This window comes from Anopheles nili, chromosome 3, assembly GCF_943737925.1.
Source record: "Anopheles nili chromosome 3, idAnoNiliSN_F5_01, whole genome shotgun sequence".
NCBI lineage: Eukaryota > Metazoa > Arthropoda > Insecta > Diptera > Culicidae > Anopheles > Anopheles nili.
In genome coordinates, this window is record NC_071292.1 from 73,710,244 (window position 1) to 73,728,985 (window position 18,742).

General features: G+C 46.0%; 3 protein-coding genes across 3 annotated transcripts; 1 reads left to right on the forward strand and 2 right to left on the reverse strand.

The window, feature by feature from the left end:
- Nucleotides 1-489: 489 nt before the first annotated feature.
- Nucleotides 490-12,598, reverse strand: LOC128725165 (CD9 antigen). Its single transcript, XM_053818888.1, has 5 exons — nt 12,425-12,598; nt 3,517-3,705; nt 3,256-3,435; nt 2,986-3,174; nt 490-1,059 (listed from the first exon to the last, which is right to left on the reverse strand). The coding sequence occupies exons 1-5, from the start codon at nt 12,488-12,490 to the stop codon at nt 826-828; spliced, it is 858 nt and encodes a 285-aa protein (XP_053674863.1). The 5' UTR covers nt 12,491-12,598; the 3' UTR covers nt 490-825.
- A 688-nt stretch (nt 12,599-13,286) lies between these two features.
- Nucleotides 13,287-14,631, forward strand: LOC128726420 (mitochondrial ribonuclease P protein 1 homolog). The gene is made up of 3 exons (XM_053820229.1): nt 13,287-13,603; nt 13,669-13,887; nt 13,959-14,631. Exons 1-3 carry the CDS (start codon nt 13,287-13,289, stop codon nt 14,629-14,631), a joined length of 1,209 nt encoding a protein of 402 aa, XP_053676204.1.
- A 26-nt stretch (nt 14,632-14,657) lies between these two features.
- Nucleotides 14,658-18,729, reverse strand: LOC128722840 (ATP-dependent RNA helicase DHX8). The gene is made up of 4 exons (XM_053816522.1): nt 18,636-18,729; nt 18,228-18,547; nt 15,064-18,140; nt 14,658-14,984 (listed from the first exon to the last, which is right to left on the reverse strand). Exons 1-4 carry the CDS (start codon nt 18,727-18,729, stop codon nt 14,762-14,764), a joined length of 3,714 nt encoding a protein of 1,237 aa, XP_053672497.1. The 3' UTR covers nt 14,658-14,761.
- Nucleotides 18,730-18,742: the final 13 nt, after the last annotated feature.

Genomic DNA, 18,742 nt, shown 5'->3' on the forward strand with positions numbered 1-18,742 from the left:
CATGGCAATTGATGCACAATTTTGAAAACACTCCACAAAATTTCAAATCTATTAGTTCATAGTCAAGTTGAAGTCATCGACACATCAACAATACTATAACCAAAGTTGAAAATTTGAGTCCGAGAGTAAGGCCGAATATTTACGATTTTGGTAACAATGCGATTGGCTCAATGCTCTGGATATGTCCAACACACTAGCTCTGCGAAAATAATAGACTGTTTTAATAACTGGTAATGATATCCCCAGATTGAACAATTAATGCTATCTTATCTCCGCTGGTAGTAGCAAACGCCCAATGATTCATAACCTATTAGACTATTTATTTAACGTGAGTCACGCAACGGTAGTAATGCACCTTGTTGTACTTCTATTATCTAGCTCCCCCACTCTGCCTTATCGAAACAATAAGACAACATTCGTAAAAACCTGGATTTCGGACCGTTCATTCAAATTAATAACAATGAAAGCATTTGCAATTTTTACGTTTACTATTTTTACAATATCTACCGTAATAATAAATGTATTCGATCGTTGCTTGTGCTCATCAACCATTACAACTATGCGTTCGTCAAAGGTGTATTCTTACGGTTATAGTTTAAAGCGCGGAATTTAAGTACGTTTACCCGTCCTCCTAACTCCACTCTAACGGCTATGGACGAATGGTTTAAAAATAATAAACGAAATGCCAAAACACTGCGTACTTGTGTTTCGTAAAATCTACCACGACGTCATCGATATCGCGTTTTGATAATAATAAAATAATGCTTATGGGCACGGGGAGGGGATTCATAGCGCACACGTGAGTCGCGTGCGAGCTCCTGCAGTTCAATGAGACGGCTTAATGACAGGTGGATCTACACGTGGCACGACGGGTTTTAGCGCAATCGGCGGTTTTGTACTGCTGTGTGGCGTCGGGTTACCAATAATGGCCGGTGAAAGAGGAGTCATCTCGCGAGTCCGCTTTACTCGGATCGAATGGTTTTCTCCGTTTGGCAGCATTAGGGTCGGTCTGGTTCGCAGTAACATCGTCAGCTGGATGGCGCAGAATATACCAAGGCTCTGCAAGAGTAACGGAAAATGGATTTTAGTGCTACTGATGCGACAGTAATAATAGATACGCGAGGATTCATCTGCTTCGTGAAACATTTCACGCATGAAAGATTTTATCGCACTCTAGATATATTGGGCTTGCATGCAAGCTTGAAATATTTCATGGGCCAACATAAAATCACAACGACTAGAGGTATAAGGTCTCTATCTCTTCCAATATGTCCGAAGATCGTGCGTTCAAGTTAATTTTCTTTAATAGTACATTGTTCATCTCCACCACCAACCCCTTCGCCTGTACGCGATAATGTCGGAAAAAAGAAGTTTATCGAAAAACAATTGAGCCCTAGCCAAACGCAGCGGACAAAATGAAAATGCCCAGCATCGCCACCACGTCGAGCATCTCATCGCGCGTTTGTTTATTATTATTTTTGCTCGGGTACAAACGCACAAAATGTTTGCCTTTTTACCCGTGTTTATAAACTGGATATGAAACATTACAGCAGGGTGGATGGGTTCGCCAAACAGGCGCGGTGGGTCCATTTTTTTCAACATTACGAGTATTTGCGCATTTTCCGACCCCACGCAACAAAGAGATGTTAGTCCCTGGGAGATTTGGGTGGCTGAAGTGAGAGCAAATAGTAACAACAACACAAATGCTGATGTTGCTGCTGAGTCGCTCATCTTTTCGAGACTTCCGTAATCCGAACCGATCGTACAAACATACACAAAAAACGACCATCTCGCGTCTTGGAATGCGTGAAGGGCAAAGCGACGACCCTGGGGAGCTTGCTACAATTGGTTTCTTTCTATTTTGTTTTAAGTCGCCAGGAAAAGTGGGCCATTTCGCTTGAAAAGCGCGTAAAGTTACTCTGTTTTAAACGACGGTTTTCTGTTCGCAAGAAAACAACGCACGCTAGCATAAAAAATTGAGAAAATAATTATCGGAACATTAAACTACGTTGGCAATGTTCCATCGTACTGTGCCAGAATGAACGAATACCGTTACTAGGCGAAGGACCCTGACCTACATTGGCCGGACGTTCTCTGGCGGTAGCAGAAAACCAGGGTGCCATAACGGCCAAATTTAAGCAACAGGTACCGCGAGTCGTAGTGGCGTTATATCACTTCTCCCAACAGCTGCACAATCGAGCAAAGAAGAAGACAAAAGTTCTGCCACGGCGTCACAACAATGGACGCATTGTGGACGCCGTCTACTCCCGGCATGAACGTGAACGTGGGCGACGAACCTCCTGGTATCAGTCAGTCAAAGTCGTGTGGGCACTAAATCAGCTTACGGAGATTCTCCGACCACAACTGGCCGGTGGTGCGCCGGCTAGGAATGAGCGGCATGTGCCATACATTTTCCTGAGACAACAGCCGCGGCCTTCCATTTTCTTCCATTCAAACAACCCATGTCGGAGACCACCGTTTAATGCGAACTGTGCGGCGTTGACAGACAACGAACGTGTGACGTCGTCGACAACGCTTCCCGACGATGTAAACACCACACACTCCCGGACGCGTTGGCCCGCGTGGTCTCAGAGGACGCATTTTATTTTTGACCACAAGATCGCAACGGCACGGACGGAACGGTAGCGTAGCCGCCGCACGTTGCTGCAACAGCGTGCGCACGTTTTGTAGAATATAAATAATCTATTCATTATTTTGAAATCCCTCCGCAGCAACGGTCACGATCCTTCTCTTCGCGCAGGTTTGGACCGCGGCGTGGGTTCTCTCGATCTCTGGACGAGATCGGAAAGAATGACTAATTTTCTTAATTAGTTACTCCATTTATGCTGCAAGATTTATCGCCGCACCAATAGCGCAACCCTCTGCGCCTCACTCGCGCGAGAAGGCGAGGAAGAATTTATGTTGAGATTTAAGAGGACAGCATTCTTTCATCACCACCCTCATCACCCGGTACCACCTACATACCTGTATCAGGGCGGAGGCAATCGCCACCACAGCGACACGGATCATGTTCATTTCGATGCTCTTCACGAACACGTGCATACAGCCGGTATTGAAGACCTTCGTGTCGATCGGATCGTAGCAGGACCACGGGAAGCCCATCTGTTTGTTCTTTTTGTAGTCATGGATTCCATTACAGCCACAGCAGTGAAACTGAAATAAGCGAACGCAAACATGTAGCAAAAGCAGAGTTACCCTGGCACGTGTTCGGGTGGATCTGGGAGCAACACTTACGTCCCGCTGCAACCGATTCCAGATGTGTGTCTGATCATTCGTGTTGTCTTTTGCCAGAAACTCGCTAAAACTCGTTTCTATAGCCAGTTCGGCGGGGGTGATGAGATGCGCCTTGGTCGCCACCGACCAGCCACTTACTAAGAATAAGATCACAATAAACAGCACTAAAAATGCGCAGAACTGAAACACAGAACGGAATCTCAGAGTTAGTATTCGGGCATTACGGACAGAAAGGTGCTTGAGGGATGGGCGATGTTTTACCGTTCCTAAGTAACATCGCTGCTTCCGGCTTGCCGACGTCCAGCCGAGATAGCATAGTGCCTGAGAGATCACCCCGAGCCCTATAAGTACGGCAAATGGTTCCCAGAACTGATTCTTGACGATCGGGGAGTACTGCTTATGGGTCCATAAAAGGAATGCTCCGATTACCAGCTGTGCGCCGCCGCATATCTGTCGTGTGGAATAGTTGAGAAGTAAATTTTCAAGATTAGAACAACGTCAAGCATCGATCGATGATCGAGTAGTATGCAAAACGCCAAGTCACTCCCTCTAACGACGAAACTACTGGTAGAAACTTCCCGTTCAGCGTACTATTCCGTTGAAACCTGATCTTACTACTGAAGCTTGATTGCGCTACGGCTAGGGACGAGATAATTAGCGAGGTTCATAAATTCGTAACGGGCGCGAGACGGACCTGTGTGCTAGCATAAACAAAAGCGTGAAAAGTTTATACACTAAAGCACGGCTAGTGAGTGAGTGAGTAAAATAAGATAAACAATCTCCCTCCATACATGGGCACGTCCATGTGCGCTCTAGTGGCCGAACACTAGGATCCGGAGAATCTCTTCTAGCTTGAGATGAATATGGTTCTTCTCGTACTTAATGTTCATTTTGTGCATCTCAAAAGTGACGCCCTGCAATCATCAAGTGACTGATAGGTAGCTTGCGTACTACACAGGATATTTTACAATATGCGCACCGTATGGATATTGTGCAATGCAGACATTTGTCTTTGATTGACATTCTAATATGACGTGGAACTGCGGAGTGCTCTAACCATGTGACGAACCGTTGACATGCTGACGGTTGAAGCCAGATCAGCCTAACTGTTGACCGGAACGTCAATCTTCAGCGCTCGTCTGGGACAACTGATCCTAATCATGTTCGTATTTCACGAATTAGCCTTTGGGATGGGAATGTGCTTTTAGACACCGTAATTTTGGGTCACATTTCTCTAACCAAAAACAATAAATATTTCAACCAGAAAATATTAGGAATTCCTCAAGCGCTCAAAAACCGTTAAAAATATGAGTTATTTACACAAAACGTTGGCTTATCATCACGAGCAAACGGACCAGTTTAAGCAAATGTTTGCGGTTCAATCGAACACTACCCTGAATTCACCCACAGTGCTTCCAGAACTGTCTGATAGTGTCGAGTGAACACATTACGTCGGTATAGAACGACTTTATTCGGAACATGTTTACAAATCTCCCAGCATATCAGCACCCAAATCCCAATTCATAATCGTTTGATGTATAACACGATAGTGAGACCATCCCACGGACATCGTGCTCCTCATGGCACTCAACACAATTTCAAGTCAACCATAAAGCCAAAGTGTTAGCATGTCCAACGATCGTCCATTTACTACACCCCCAAATAGACCACGTTCTCACAACGGCTCGCTCGCTTAGGGATGATTTCTCTTGTCGAGTCGCATCACGTTCGCGAATGGTAAAAAGTTGGCCGACTCCTCCGAGAGTCAGTTTTCTTTCGTCTTCGCCTTCCCGCCATTGATACTCGAACATCGTGTGGCAAAACGCGCACGAGCCAAATCCTAGTAACCACAAACTAAACGTACGCAAATATTCCAACCGTTCGACTGAAACTAACGGAACGATTATTCGAAACTAGCACCCGGCGATTATGAACTTTGGCTGGGCCATGTGCGCCATGAGGAGGACTGACATACATTATGCATACGTTCTCGAGTGATGGAAGAATCTATGTCACACAGTAGTTTGACGGAAGGTTACGACTCTACGTTTTTTTTGCTTAGATATTTTTCTTACAAAACCACACTGTGGCAATGGTGTCAGGGGAGTGTTTTTGTTTTATTACAACCCCTCCTTTTATATGACGTTCAACGTTTTTACACTAACGCATTGTTGCCATTAAGGTTACGCTTGATTTTATGCCCCACTATCTACTGCAACGGGTGTAATGCGTCCAATACCAGTAATGGTGGAAGTGTGCCTCGGCGTACTTCACACCCAAGACCGGAATTGATCATCATTTTGATAGAATTTACAAACATTGCCCCCAAACCCGCAGCTCTCTATGCATCGTGGACTGCTATAAAGGCTATCTTCATGAAATCGTTAGCTTTTCCGGCACGAACTCGCACTTTTTGGCATCATGTGGGTAATTTTCAATTTTACACCATAAAACGGTGGATCGATAAATGAACCGTTCGATCGTAGAGACGCTGTACGAAGAGTGCAATTGTATTCTACGAGGGCACGCTTTGTTTGTTCAATTTTCACTGCTTCAAATGAGTTACAATCAAGTAAACCACCGATGGAAAACATCGCCGAATAATGGTCGGCGTTGGTGTACAAGTTATTGTTATTTTGAAATCGTACTCCCAGAACATCTTACTTAACGAGTCATCGTTATTCGAACCTCTCCGCCCCAATCAGTTCCTAATTTGACGTTTTTCTTTCCACACATGCGAATTGGTCCATCTCCTCCATTCCTGCACGGAAAATGGGAGATATAATCTGGTGTGAAAATTTATTAGGGCAAAGCAACGAACCATTAGGTGGCTTCTTAGCGCGTCACGTCTTCCTGCCTACCATGCTTTACCGGCTGTTGCCTTCGGAATCGAAAATGAGAAACAAAAATACCATTCAATCGCATTGCTAAGCGCGCACGGTCGCGGATCCGCGTTCTAGTCTCAAGAAATCTGACACAGATAGATATATCTCTGCAGCGAAAGACCATCCTCTAGCAGCAGTAGAAGCACCATCAAAGCACGATGCTTGGCGAGTGGAATGATGCCGGGCCAAATGAAGTGTGACTATAAATCATTCTTTTATGAAAAACAGACACGGCGGCCAGTGGCTGTATGTGGCTGTTAATGACGTTAGCCATGCCTCCCCCAACATCCACCAAGTATTCAAAACGTGCCAATATAGATGCAGGATCATCTTTCCTACTATTACACACTCACAGCACAGGGCGTCGAGATCAGGTTTTATTTTATGGTTTAGCGAACGTTTGGCAATGCTTTGGCATCGAGATCTCTTCCGGAATGTTGGGGTAGGCGATTGTGGAAATGCTCGTACAAAATCTTTGACGATAGCCTAGAAAAGAGAGTGCCTTCATTGGGGCTTTGATCGATTATCATTTTACAGCCTACAGTGCTGTAAAATCCGTGTCGGAAACGATTCGTGGTCCATAAAAGCACCCAAACGGGGGGGATGATCATCTTTTAGTGTCTGCGATGGTATTCATCATGTTGCAGATGTGTGCCCGTCCATCAAAGATGATACTAACGGACATCAAATGCAGCATCAACGTGTTGATTTAGAGTCCAAGATTACGTATTCTACCCCACAACGAGGGAAACAGTTGCCCAACCTGCGGGAAATACTGAAACCTTAAAGCAGTTTCAAACCGTCAAAGATCCTGACTTCTTTTCGAAACCATCGAAATGCGTCCGTCGCTAATTAATGTCCCTTCTGTGGACTTCCTTCTCGATGATTGATAGGCTCTTTCGCTGCACCGTATGTGGATGCAGTTCCAGGGCCTGCACCCATTAGCACACTCCTTGCTGACCTGCCCACCCTCTCCTCGAGTCCCTGATGCGGCCGTTTTACATTAGAGGTTTTTGTGCACTTTCCCTTCCCTGAGAAGGTGATGAAAGACGAAGGAGAGATTCGAGTGTGCCCGACGTAGATGCCAGTACACCGCACGATGCTAAACATAGATCCCATCCCATCAGCTGGCCACAGTCTAGAGGAAACTCTTGAATATATATATCCGTCTGGATGTGAGCTACTCAGGGGCAAGCAGCACCATCGGAACGTACTGGTGTAGTATCGCTTATAACTAATGCTCTTTTTTGGAAAACGCTGTACAACGATCGGTCGGGACAGGGTCGTGGAAAGACTCCATGGTTGAATGATCTGCCGTCTGGTTGCCTGCTTACGTCCCAGAAATCACTGGGACTGCGCAACCCAGTGGCAAAAAACAGGAGCGCTTACCCGTGGTTTGTTTATTTATACTTCCGACCCGAGAAGTAGGAGTATATTTGCTTCTAAAAGTCATCCGATTGAATTCTGCCAGTTTCCATTCTCCGGTACCCTCTTCATAGCTTTCCTTGGGTTGAGAAGATGGAAAATTAGCGAAACAACACCCAGCACAGTGGTTGGTGGGTGGTGAGACTGCCGCCAGGACGCAGACGCTGCGGTGAGAAGACTGAAAACAAAGTTTGTTTGCTTGGGCGTACGCGAAAACGGCAACATTATTGGTGTTTTATTTGCTGGCAGGCAAGACATTGCGTTCGCTCTATTCCACGACAAGCAGAAAACAGTTTGTCAAAATCGCCCTATCCAACAGAGTAAACTTGTTGTAAATGAGTCCAAGTCGCCGCTTCCAAACGGCATAAGAAACAACCCTCAAACTGGTATGGAAAAGCGATAAATACAGGAAGTATAGAGTCGTCTCCTTTGAACTATACCGTAGAATGCCATAGGATGCCGATGCAAACACGATCCGGTTTTGAAGAGGAATCAGTTGGGCCAGTAAAATTGCCCCTACAACTATTAGCAAACTGGTGATAAACGATTTCAGCCGAACAATGCATTTCCTCACCGAACTTGAACGGTCTCTCGTTTGATCTAACCAAATGATGACAAGTTAAGTCAATAAGGCACCGTTTTGCAGCTTGATCATAATCGATCTTTTAACGTGTCAATCGTTTCACAGTTGCTTGCAAAGGGTTGCACAAATTAGGTGCACAAAGTAGAAAGAAGATATCCAATAATCTACCATGACTTAACAATTTTTCAATTGACGTAAAGCAATTCATTTGTTTGGGTACATAAGCAGAAAAAATCCCGTACAATGCACCCAAACGTGCACTTTGCATTACCACGATGTAGCTGCAGCAATTCACTAATGCGATGCACGCTATGAAAACGCAATTTTATGAAATAATCCACATCTCTTCTGCGCAGTGTCTCGCTACTATTTCGTGGCTTTGCTCACGAATCGAGCGCCTTTGTGTGGAACATTCATGATTAGAGGGGATTTCAATATTCGAATAGTACACATTACAGCGTATCCCCGAGAGAACATCGTACCGGCACCGGAAACGAAAACCGGGGGGAGATTTATGAACTAACTGCGCAAAAAGGTCGCCTTCTTCTGTGCATCCTGGTGGCGTGGCGTTATTGCGTATTTCAGCGCCGCTTTTCCCCGTGTGCGCATCTGTGTCGCAAGTGTGCCGAAATGCGTCCCTCTTTAATGCGACCAAATGTGGCTCAATAGAAAAGCATAGATAGGGAGGAGAGCGAAAAAAAGACACCCTTAATCGCACGCAGGAAAGAACGGCAGTGGGCCGAAAATGCCGGGTTATTATTCGTTGGAAATACTGCCGAATATTTCCGGCGAGTAAAAAGACATAACAAATTTCTTGGCTTCAAATCCAAGCTAAATAAAACCAGCTGTGGCAAACCGAGGACGTTCTGGATGATGGAACTAAAATCGAACAAAAAACCAGCGCGCCGAGAGGACCTCACTAGCATGCTCCATTTATCTCGATACATATGTTGGGAACGTTTCGCTGAAGAATCCCTCGCCATATAGTGTCGTAGTGTGGGCTGCTCGAACCATTTTGGTGATGCAAATCATAAATTTCTAACCACAGGGCAACGTATCGAGCGTTGGTCCTTGTAAGACACTGATCCATATGAGCTCCCCGCGTTGAGATACCGACGGATGGGGAGGCGATGTAGAAAAGCACAAGTAATCCAACTAAATGCTTTGTTCTGCAGGATTAAAGTAATTGCTCGGTTTCTCCTTGTAAACCGCAGGCTCTTCACTGATGCTGACCAGCTGAGCTGGTCGGGAGCGAGAAGAGGAGATGGATAATGCTGAAAGTGATCATAATTTGGACCAAATCCAAGCCACCAACGGAAAAGCACACATAGAACTCTAGTACACAGTCCGAGGGCTTCCCGGGAACAGGGAGGAATATTTTTTTATCGTTGAAACATGCTAAGAATTATTAGAATGCTCTCCAACCCTCCCTTCTGTGGTCGCTTCTCGCTGTGGTAGGAAAATGGCATGAAAAGCTTAACTGAATTAAATGAGACAACATTTCGAACGAAACGCAAGGAACCGCAGGACACGCAAGGCGAGGCAGTCTCGTTGGAGTGAATTTGAGCGGAAAAGTACATTCGAAAAAAAACCACAAACAGCTCATCCACTCATATGAAGCGACATGGAGCTACAAGAAGGATTAACTCTCGGCTGCACGATAATCCTTGCAGTCGATTCGTTGCGATGGTTTCTCCCGGGTTTGGTAGGGCTTCTCGTCAGCCACGCGTGGCTCGCGGATGTGGACAACAACAACGGACTCTCATTAAGGCGGTTTCATGATATGTGGGGCGTCATGAGGACACTGCCTCCGCTGTCACCATTTTCCAAGCCATCGCGGACACCCACTCAACCACTCCACATTTATGATTAGGTCTCTGGGATCAGGATCCGGGCACATAATTAGAAGCGTAACAAAGCGCAATACCCACGAGAAATTGTCTCGCCAAAACACCGCGGAGATAATGATGTCTTCGTGCACGCACCCATTCCAACCGCCCACATGTCCCACTTGAGAGTGATGGACAAGAGTAGCAAAGATAACGAAGTTAGCCTCTGCTGCTCGGAGCACCCTCCCTGGGCCCGGCCCGATATTTCAAGGGTAGGTGTGTTACTGCTGCAATGTTTTCCTTGCTCGATTGGCCAACAATTGTCGGTGGAAAAAGCGCAAGATAAAAATGGAATGGAATATGTTTCATTTTTTTTTAAACGACCATCCCAAACCACACCCTCTCTATGCCGCATTTGTCGACGTTAACTAAGAAACTAGTGCCCTGGTACGAGCTCCATTTGTTTTATGACGTTTTGGGGTAGGTTTCCGCCGTGAGGCTATGAGCGATATTTATATGATTATACAGCATGTTTCGAAGGGGGAAAGCGTAGCCCGTGAGACTTGCCCAATGCTGCGAGGCACCGTGTTCCCCTCACCGGGTGTCGTGTAACTTCTTCCCGAGCCACGTTAGACCACTGTCAGGATTCGACTGAAATTAATATGCTTCCTAAAGGCGAGGGTGTCGGCCCAAATCAGTATTTATGTCCGTAATCGCTCGTTCGAAGTTTTATTTACACCGCGCGTCGAAAACGTGGCGAGGGCAAACGAATTTCTGAAACGAAACATCCATCGGAACATCAGCCACATCTGCTGATCGGCGTGTGGTTGTTGAACATTGATTGAGAGATTTTTTTTCATTTATACCACCCACCATCTCCGGGAAGGTCAATGGAGGGTTAGCGAGGGGGTTGTTGGATGAGCTTATGGGGTCTCCACCTTCCGGTTTCCCTGGGGGAAGATGGATGGGCTTAAAATAGTCCTGTGCTTAATCATCCATTTCGTAGAACCACGCGCAACATTGGTAGTGAATAATCAGTATTTTCCACAACACATAAAAAACAATGTTCATCGCAACAACAGTGAATGAGAAAAAAATACTATTATTTTAGATTCGATTCCAGAGGGACTTAGGTGAGGCGTTTTTCGCTGGCAGCTAGCTAGCCGTCACATTAGAGAGGCTCTGTCAACTAAAACCATGCTCGTTCGGTTTATCCACCGATTTGTGGCCATGACTTGCGTACTGCTCTTCTTCTGCGCGTTTTCAACTGGCGTACTGAAGCGTGTCCGACGAATCGTTCATTTTTGTTTCCTATTTTAGTCGTATTCTCTTCTCCATTCAAACGTAATTGTGACCAGTGCCCTTTTGTTTGGTTGATGTCCACAAACCGAATAGGGGGTTGTTGTTCAAAATGCCACTAAAAAGCGTGGTGGGAGAAAGCCATCGCTTTATCTTCGTGACAGTTTCACGCAGCTTTCCTCCACCTGGAGCCTGACCTAGTAATCGAGAGACTGCGTATTACAAGGTGATCAAATGAGGGCTTTTCTGAAGTTTTAGATCTTTGTTCTGATAGCTTTTTTAAAATAGAATACAAGTTCTCTTCATTACGAGGCTGAATAGTAATCACTATTGTTCGTATAGCTAAACAACTACGTTGTTTCTTTTGTTTTAAATTTGGCATAGAAAAGAGATTTTTTTAATCTTGAGCAAATACAGCCGGGCACGGTTTTCTTTAAATGCACCTTAGTGAGAAAAACCTTTCATAAAAGCCGATGTTTGCTGAAGTTTTCCATAGCTGCCACAAACCTCGCAGTAGAAGCAAACGCACACAAGAAACAGGCACGTGTATGCGTGCGGCATTCCAAATCCGTTTGGTTGTGCGCGTGCCAGGTAAATATCGCAGGTAACTAGTCAAAAGCAGGTTTCAGGCCCTAGGTGAGGGTGCTTGAAGAAGGGAACGATCGTGTAAATGGATGCATTTTTTTTTCTGTCGAGCCATTTTTCCCGACCACCCGAGGACCGGGCGGTGTGCTGATTTGCAGAATACAGAACAACCTTCGACCACTGAGTCCCTTCCATTTCGCAGCTTCGAGCAGCATAAATTAACGAGAAACACAAGCACTGATCACTGGCAGTTTCTGGGAGATGGAAAGTGGAAGGGACAGCCCTGAGGTGACACATCAGCATGCCCTTTTATTTCAACAGACTGCATAAGCTTGCATGTGGTCTAATGAGAGATTTTCTTCCCGAATTACAGCCTAAAGACAAACCGTTTTTCATACGCCCTTACACAAAAGGCGCAAACGCTGACGCTTCAAAATTTGAAACACAATCGCGAGATCGCACAAACGCGTGCATCATCGTCTGGTTTGGATATGCGTCGAGCAGTGGAAAAGCAGGGAATCACAATTCTCTTATGGAAATCTACTCCTGGGAACCACACTCACCGATATTAGAATCACGTACGCGTACACTAAATACTTGAAACACTTAATGCGAGCGGAAAGACGCATTTTATGGCTTGCTTCGATTGCTTGCTTGAAAACACATTCGATCACTCCGATACACGGTTATGGTGGATGCTGTTGCTGCTGCTGTAAGGTGCAGGCAAGAGCATGTTTAAATCTCCAACTATTTCTTCTCGACACAACACATTGCACAACGACGGGTTTCCACAATTTCGCGACCGTCGCGCTTTTCCCGCAGTCGTGGAAAACGGACCGTTTTACTTGGTTAACTTCTTGCGTTTGACGCCGCTGCGTTGCACTCGAACCGAAATGGCTGTGACTTCGCACAGTGGAATGAGGCAGTGGACATTTTAGGAAATATAAAATGTGAAACATGTTCAAACGCGGGAAAGCTGAAGGTTGCATTCAATATGGAAATTAAGTTTTTATTTTTTAAAATATCGTTCATATCTATATAAACTTGTAGCGCATCCCATAGTGAACGTTCAAAAATCTAAGGTATATCATGAAATTACACATGTGCGGGATTAGTTTTAAATCAACGATGCTTGTGTATAAGCTCTACATTTACGCCAAAAGTGTCACTCTGATCTACAAAATTTGTATTTGCATGATTATTTTTTGTATCAATTGTTAGGCTTTAAAATCAATTTCGATCTTTCTGTTTTTTGGAACAGACTGTTTCTGGTAAATGCCGAATTGTCGGTAGTTTCGCGAAGGACGTCATTATGACAACGTAAATGAAAACATAACAGCACACCAGAACTTTTCAAAACAAATTTGTGCAAGATCTGTAAACCGTAGTGAAAACGGTTAAAATTGATTGAAGAAACCAGAAACCATGTTTCGGACCGTATCCATAACAGCGAGGATGCTTGCGAAAGCTTCATATTCAGCTATTTCTCCCGTTATGGGTATGCGATCCATACACCCGAATCAAGTGTTGTGGAAAGAATACACTAATCTTCCGCAGATCGAACGTGTACCAGAAGTGGATAGCAATGAAATTACGCCCAAAAAGAAGCCGGTTGATGTTGAAAAGCGACGAAAAGTGCTAGAGTTAGAGATAGAAGTAATGCGTCAGGAAGGAAGAAAGGTTCCTTCGGTTGCCACAATCAAACCAGACCAGTGGGAACATCTGTTGGGATTACCTTCTCGGTAGGACAATGGAAACAGGAGAAAAAAGTACTCGACAAAGGTGACTGGTATGTTTTTTTTTCTAGGAACAAACGGCGTCAGTACTATCTTTACTTATGGAACATTGAAATGGTACGGCAGAACCAAAAGATAAAAAAGGAACGTAAACAGCTAGAGATTTCAAAGCGGCGTGAAGAACTAATGAAGGCGACAGAGGAAAATGATCACATCGTGTACGGTCTGTTTCACAACACCATGTTCCTGCGGATATACGACTCGAAAATCGATCACTTTCACAACAACCGGTAGGTTGCTCCCGTTTTCTGTCTGTAATTAGATCTGTTTGTGCACGGTAACACGTTCATGCCCTTTTCAGGCTTGTTCAAGCGATGCAGTTCGGTATTAATCTCGTGATTGACTGCTCGTACGATGATTACATGAACGACAAGGAAATGCGTAACACTGCAAAGCAACTGATGTTGTGCTTTGCTCTGAATCGAAGTCACGAGCAGCCGTTTAATATTCACCATTGCAATGCGAACTTTGAAAAAACAACCATGAAGCAACTGCAGAAGCATCTCGTACAAATTCATCAACCAGACTTTCCGTACAACGTTACCGAGCAGAGTTACCTAGATCTTTTCCCTAAGGAACGATTGGTGTACCTGACACCTCATTGCAAGAACGATCTGCAGGCATTCGATCCAGACGACATCTATATCATCGGGGCTATGGTCGACAAATCTTCACAGGAGCCGGTCTCACTGGGCAAAGCGAAAAAGCAAGGCATACGAATGGCACGATTACCGCTCGATCAGTACTTCCAGTTTAAAAGCGGGAAATCGCTTACGATTGATCAGATGGTAGCGATAATGTTAGAGTTGAAGGAGAGCAACGATTTCGGGAAGGCATTGCAATACGTCCCTCGACGAAAAATTGTTACACTAGAAGAGGCCGCAGAGAAAGAGCGGGAATTGCGCGCAGCGGCCAAATTCAAGTTCAACGTCAAGCGGACAGGTGATAAAAAATACGGTAAAAAACCTCGATAGTCGAGCAAACAAGGCAAATGTTACATAGGCAGTGGTTAAACTGTATTTCAATTAAGAGTAAAAGATAGTCTTTAACCTCCGCCTACTGAGAGAGGTTAGTTCCAGTCTAGTTGGAGCGTTAAAGGTTCTTTTAATTTCTGCGTCGTCGTGTTCGGCTGATACGCCACGCGTTCGGCTCTTCGTACTTGTTGTAAAGCGGTTCCAGTCGTTGATTCTTCTTGAATTTGCTCAATTTTGTCGGGTCGGAGAAGCGGAAGAAGGCCGGGGCGAACTCTACCAGCCACTTCGGATCGATCGTTGTCACCTCTCGCATGTACTCCTTCGTCGTCTGCACGAGTTCGTGATAAACAACCCTAAATGAGACAAAAATGCATAATGCGATTAGCAACAAATAGGCAGAAGGAGTAGAAGCTGCGTATTAGAATAACTTACCATTCCGGCTGCCGATTGAAAAGCGCACTGGAAGGGTGTATGTAAACGACCTGCGAGTCCACCAGTGTTCGATAGCCCTCCTGGGGATCCTTTTTTGCCGCATTTCTGAAGAAACCGGAACAAATTGCTTTCTGCACACGAACCGTGTTCTTGCCTGCTGAAACCACGTCTAGTTTGTGTCGATCCATTATACCAAGCAGCTGCTTCCGCACGTCCTGGGCGCGTTTAAGTGTACGAATCTGCACGAAGTTTTCGTAGCACCAGGCGTTTGAAAATTTATTATTCTTCCAGCTATTGTAAACCGCCAACAGGGTCAGATGGTCACCTTCGATTTGATTAAACTTGGCCTTTTTCTGATCTGCCAGAGCCTGCTTGTCCTTCGGCCGGTAGAACACGTTCTGCACCGACAACATGGAGACTATTGTGAGCACCTCATCGGAGCACTGAAGCGCTACGGACATGATGAGCAGCTTGGACAGATTTGGTTCGAGTGGAAATTCGGCCATCCGACGGCCAAGCCGTGTTAGCAAACCCTCATTATCGAGTGCGGACAATGAGTGTAGCTGTTCGAGTGCCATCACGAGTGATTCAACCGGCGGCGCGTCCATGAAGTCGAAATGTAGCAGATCATTGATGCCCATTGTTTTCAGCTGTAGCACTGTTGTGGCGAGATTAGTCCGCTGAATCTCCGGCACCGGCGTGGGTAGCATCTCGTCCCGATAGGCCCGCTCCGTGTAGAGCCGATAAGCTTTTCCAGGTCCGGTACGTCCGGCTCGACCTGCACGCTGTTTGGCCGCAGCCTGCGAGATGGGAGTGACTACCAGTGAGTCCATGCCTGTCTTCGAGTTGTACACTTTCTGTTTAACAAAGCCCGGATCGACCACGTAGTAGATACCGTCGATCGTAAGCGATGTTTCGGCGATGTTGGTTGCAATCACCACTTTTCGACTACCGGGCGGGGCCGGATCGAAGATACGAGTTTGCATCTCGGATGGCAGAGCCGAATATACGGGTAGGATGATCAACTCGGGTACGTCCGGCCCAAGGGATTTCATGCGTTCGTACAGAATCTCGCACGCCGTGTCGATCTCCTCCTGTCCGGTGAGAAACAGCAGAACATCACCAGGTGGTTCGCGTAGATGTATCTGCATTACGGTGATGAGTGATGCGTCGAGGTAGTCTGTTTCCGGTTCCTTGGTATAGAGAATCTCCACAGGGAACGTCCGACCGGGAATGGTGAAAATGGGTGCCTCAAAGAAGTATTGCGAGAACTTCACCGCATCCAGTGTGGCGGATGTAACGATCAGCTTCAACTCAGGTCGCTTTTGCACTGCTTGCTTCAACAGCCCGAACAACACGTCTGTGTGGATGGTGCGTTCGTGTGCCTCGTCCAGCATGATAACGGAGTATGATTTGAGATCGAAATCTACAAGACATTCGCGCAACAACATTCCGTCGGTCATATATTTGATCACCGTTTCTTGGCTCGTGCAGTCCTCGAACCGGATCGTATAGCCAACTTCCTGACCCAGTCGACAACCGTACTCCTCTGCCACACGTTTCGCTACCGACATGGCAGCAACGCGTCGTGGCTGCGTGCAACCTATCTTGCCTCGCGCAATGAACCCGCTTTCTGCGAGATACTGCGTAATCTGAGTCGTTTTTCCCGAACCTGTTTCACCGATCACGATTAGGATCTGGTTGTCGGTGACGGCTTTGATGAGATCGTCCCGCAATTTGTAGATCGGCAACGATTGGCGTTGCTCCACCAGGCTCATATCGGTTTTCCGCCCGAACGAACTCTTCTTACCCCCGATGATGGCTTTTTTCCATTCTGGCACGTCCTGAGTGGACATTCCGACACCACGCGTGTTCGAAGCCATCGAACGCTCGTCATCCTCGTCTGGCAGGGGGTCGATCCAGTTTTTGCTCATGTTCGTAGGTGCCGCGTCCATCTCTTGTTCGCGCTGTAACATCTTCTGTTCGCGTCGCTCCTTTGCCAGCGCTGTCTGCATCATGGCCGCCTGGGCCAGGGAACCGTCAGGGTTTTTTACTATACGCACCGGCGAAAGGTCGTGCAAAGCACGACCGTGGCCCTGTAGGAATGGAGGCTCATCTTCGACGATTTCAATCTCAATGTCCGCCTCGCTATCCTCGTCTTTCGGGAGCAGACCAGTCTCTTCGTCGAAATCAGGCATCTCGGAGCGGTCGATTACTCCCGATGAAATCATTTGCTTAATCTCCCAGCGTTCGGGTGAGGAAATTCTCGTCACTTTTTTGCGTGATGTTTCTTCTACAGGTTCAATCGTACCTTCCTGAAGGTTCAGCATCGACGGTACGTTCATCGGTCGATCTGGATTCCGTCCCGTAGCATCCGTGTCGGCAGATTCTTTCAGGTGGGCATGAGACAACGGATTCAAATCGCGTCCAGTTGTCTGTTCTACCTCTTTCATGCTGAGAGAAATCTTATTACCAGCCAGCGACATCACTTTTACCTTTACATCATCCCCTCGGTTGACAACATCCGTGACGAGGTTTACTCGACCTTCGGTGGAGAGTTGAGAAATGTGCACAAGACCTTCCTTCTTTCGTCGGAAGCCAGTCAGTTGCACAAAACACCCGAACGCGACAATGTTCACCACTCGACCATCGTAGATATTTCCAGCCTCCGGCTCTTCCGGCATCGGTGGTGTCCGTTGTCTTTTCTCCATTATAGGAGGTTCCCGTGTAGGCGTTCGGTTGCGATAACGACTTCGTTCCTTGGAATGACTCCTCGAACGGCTACGTCTTGATCGACGATCTCGCTCTCTGCCACGATCACGATCCCGGTCTCGATGCCGGTCACGGTCGTGTCGATCGCGACTCTTCGAGCGACTTCTACGTCGTCTTTCCTTCGATCTGCTTCTACGTCGTCGATTTCTCGATTTACTTCGATCACGTCTCTTTTCTCTAGATTTACTGCGGTCTTTTCTTCGTTCCCTTGATAGGCTACGCCGGTCTCTACGCTTCGTTTGCGTTTCATCTTCATACGATTTGGATGGAGCCAGATTTTCCAGTTCAGCAAACATGTTGTCTACCTCAAGCTGTTCGCGAGATTTGCCACTTTCCTGTACCTGTTTAGATGGAGCCATTTTTTCCAACTCAGAAAACATGTCATCCACCGCTCCACTGATGATATGCTTTTTATCTTCTTTGTAATCCCTATGCTTAATGTCCTTTTTCTTGCTGTCTCCATCTTCGTCGGAGGAATATGCATGTCGATTGTTCGGTATTGCCAATCCGGGAAACTTGACAGCAAGATTTTTTCCATCGTTGATATCGTCTTCGAATGATGCACCATGTTTGTTCGCTGGTTTCATGAGTTGTATGATACGTAGAAGATTGTTTGCAAATGAGTCAGAGAATTCGGCTCCATTTTCTACGAGCACACGCTTGAATGCTTCGATACTAGGATTTTTGTGTGCCAAGTCGATTATAAACTCCGCTGAAATTAAAAAAGCAATAAAATTGAACAAACTCTGTGAAATCTGATAGAACAAGGCATACGTGATAGATCCCATAAAATAACATACCCAAATCTTTATCATTCAATCCGAGATGGTTTTCTAGTTCCGTACAAATTTTAGAAACCAAAGAGAGATGCTCCAGCTGTTCTAATTCATCCATTTTGCAGGGAAGA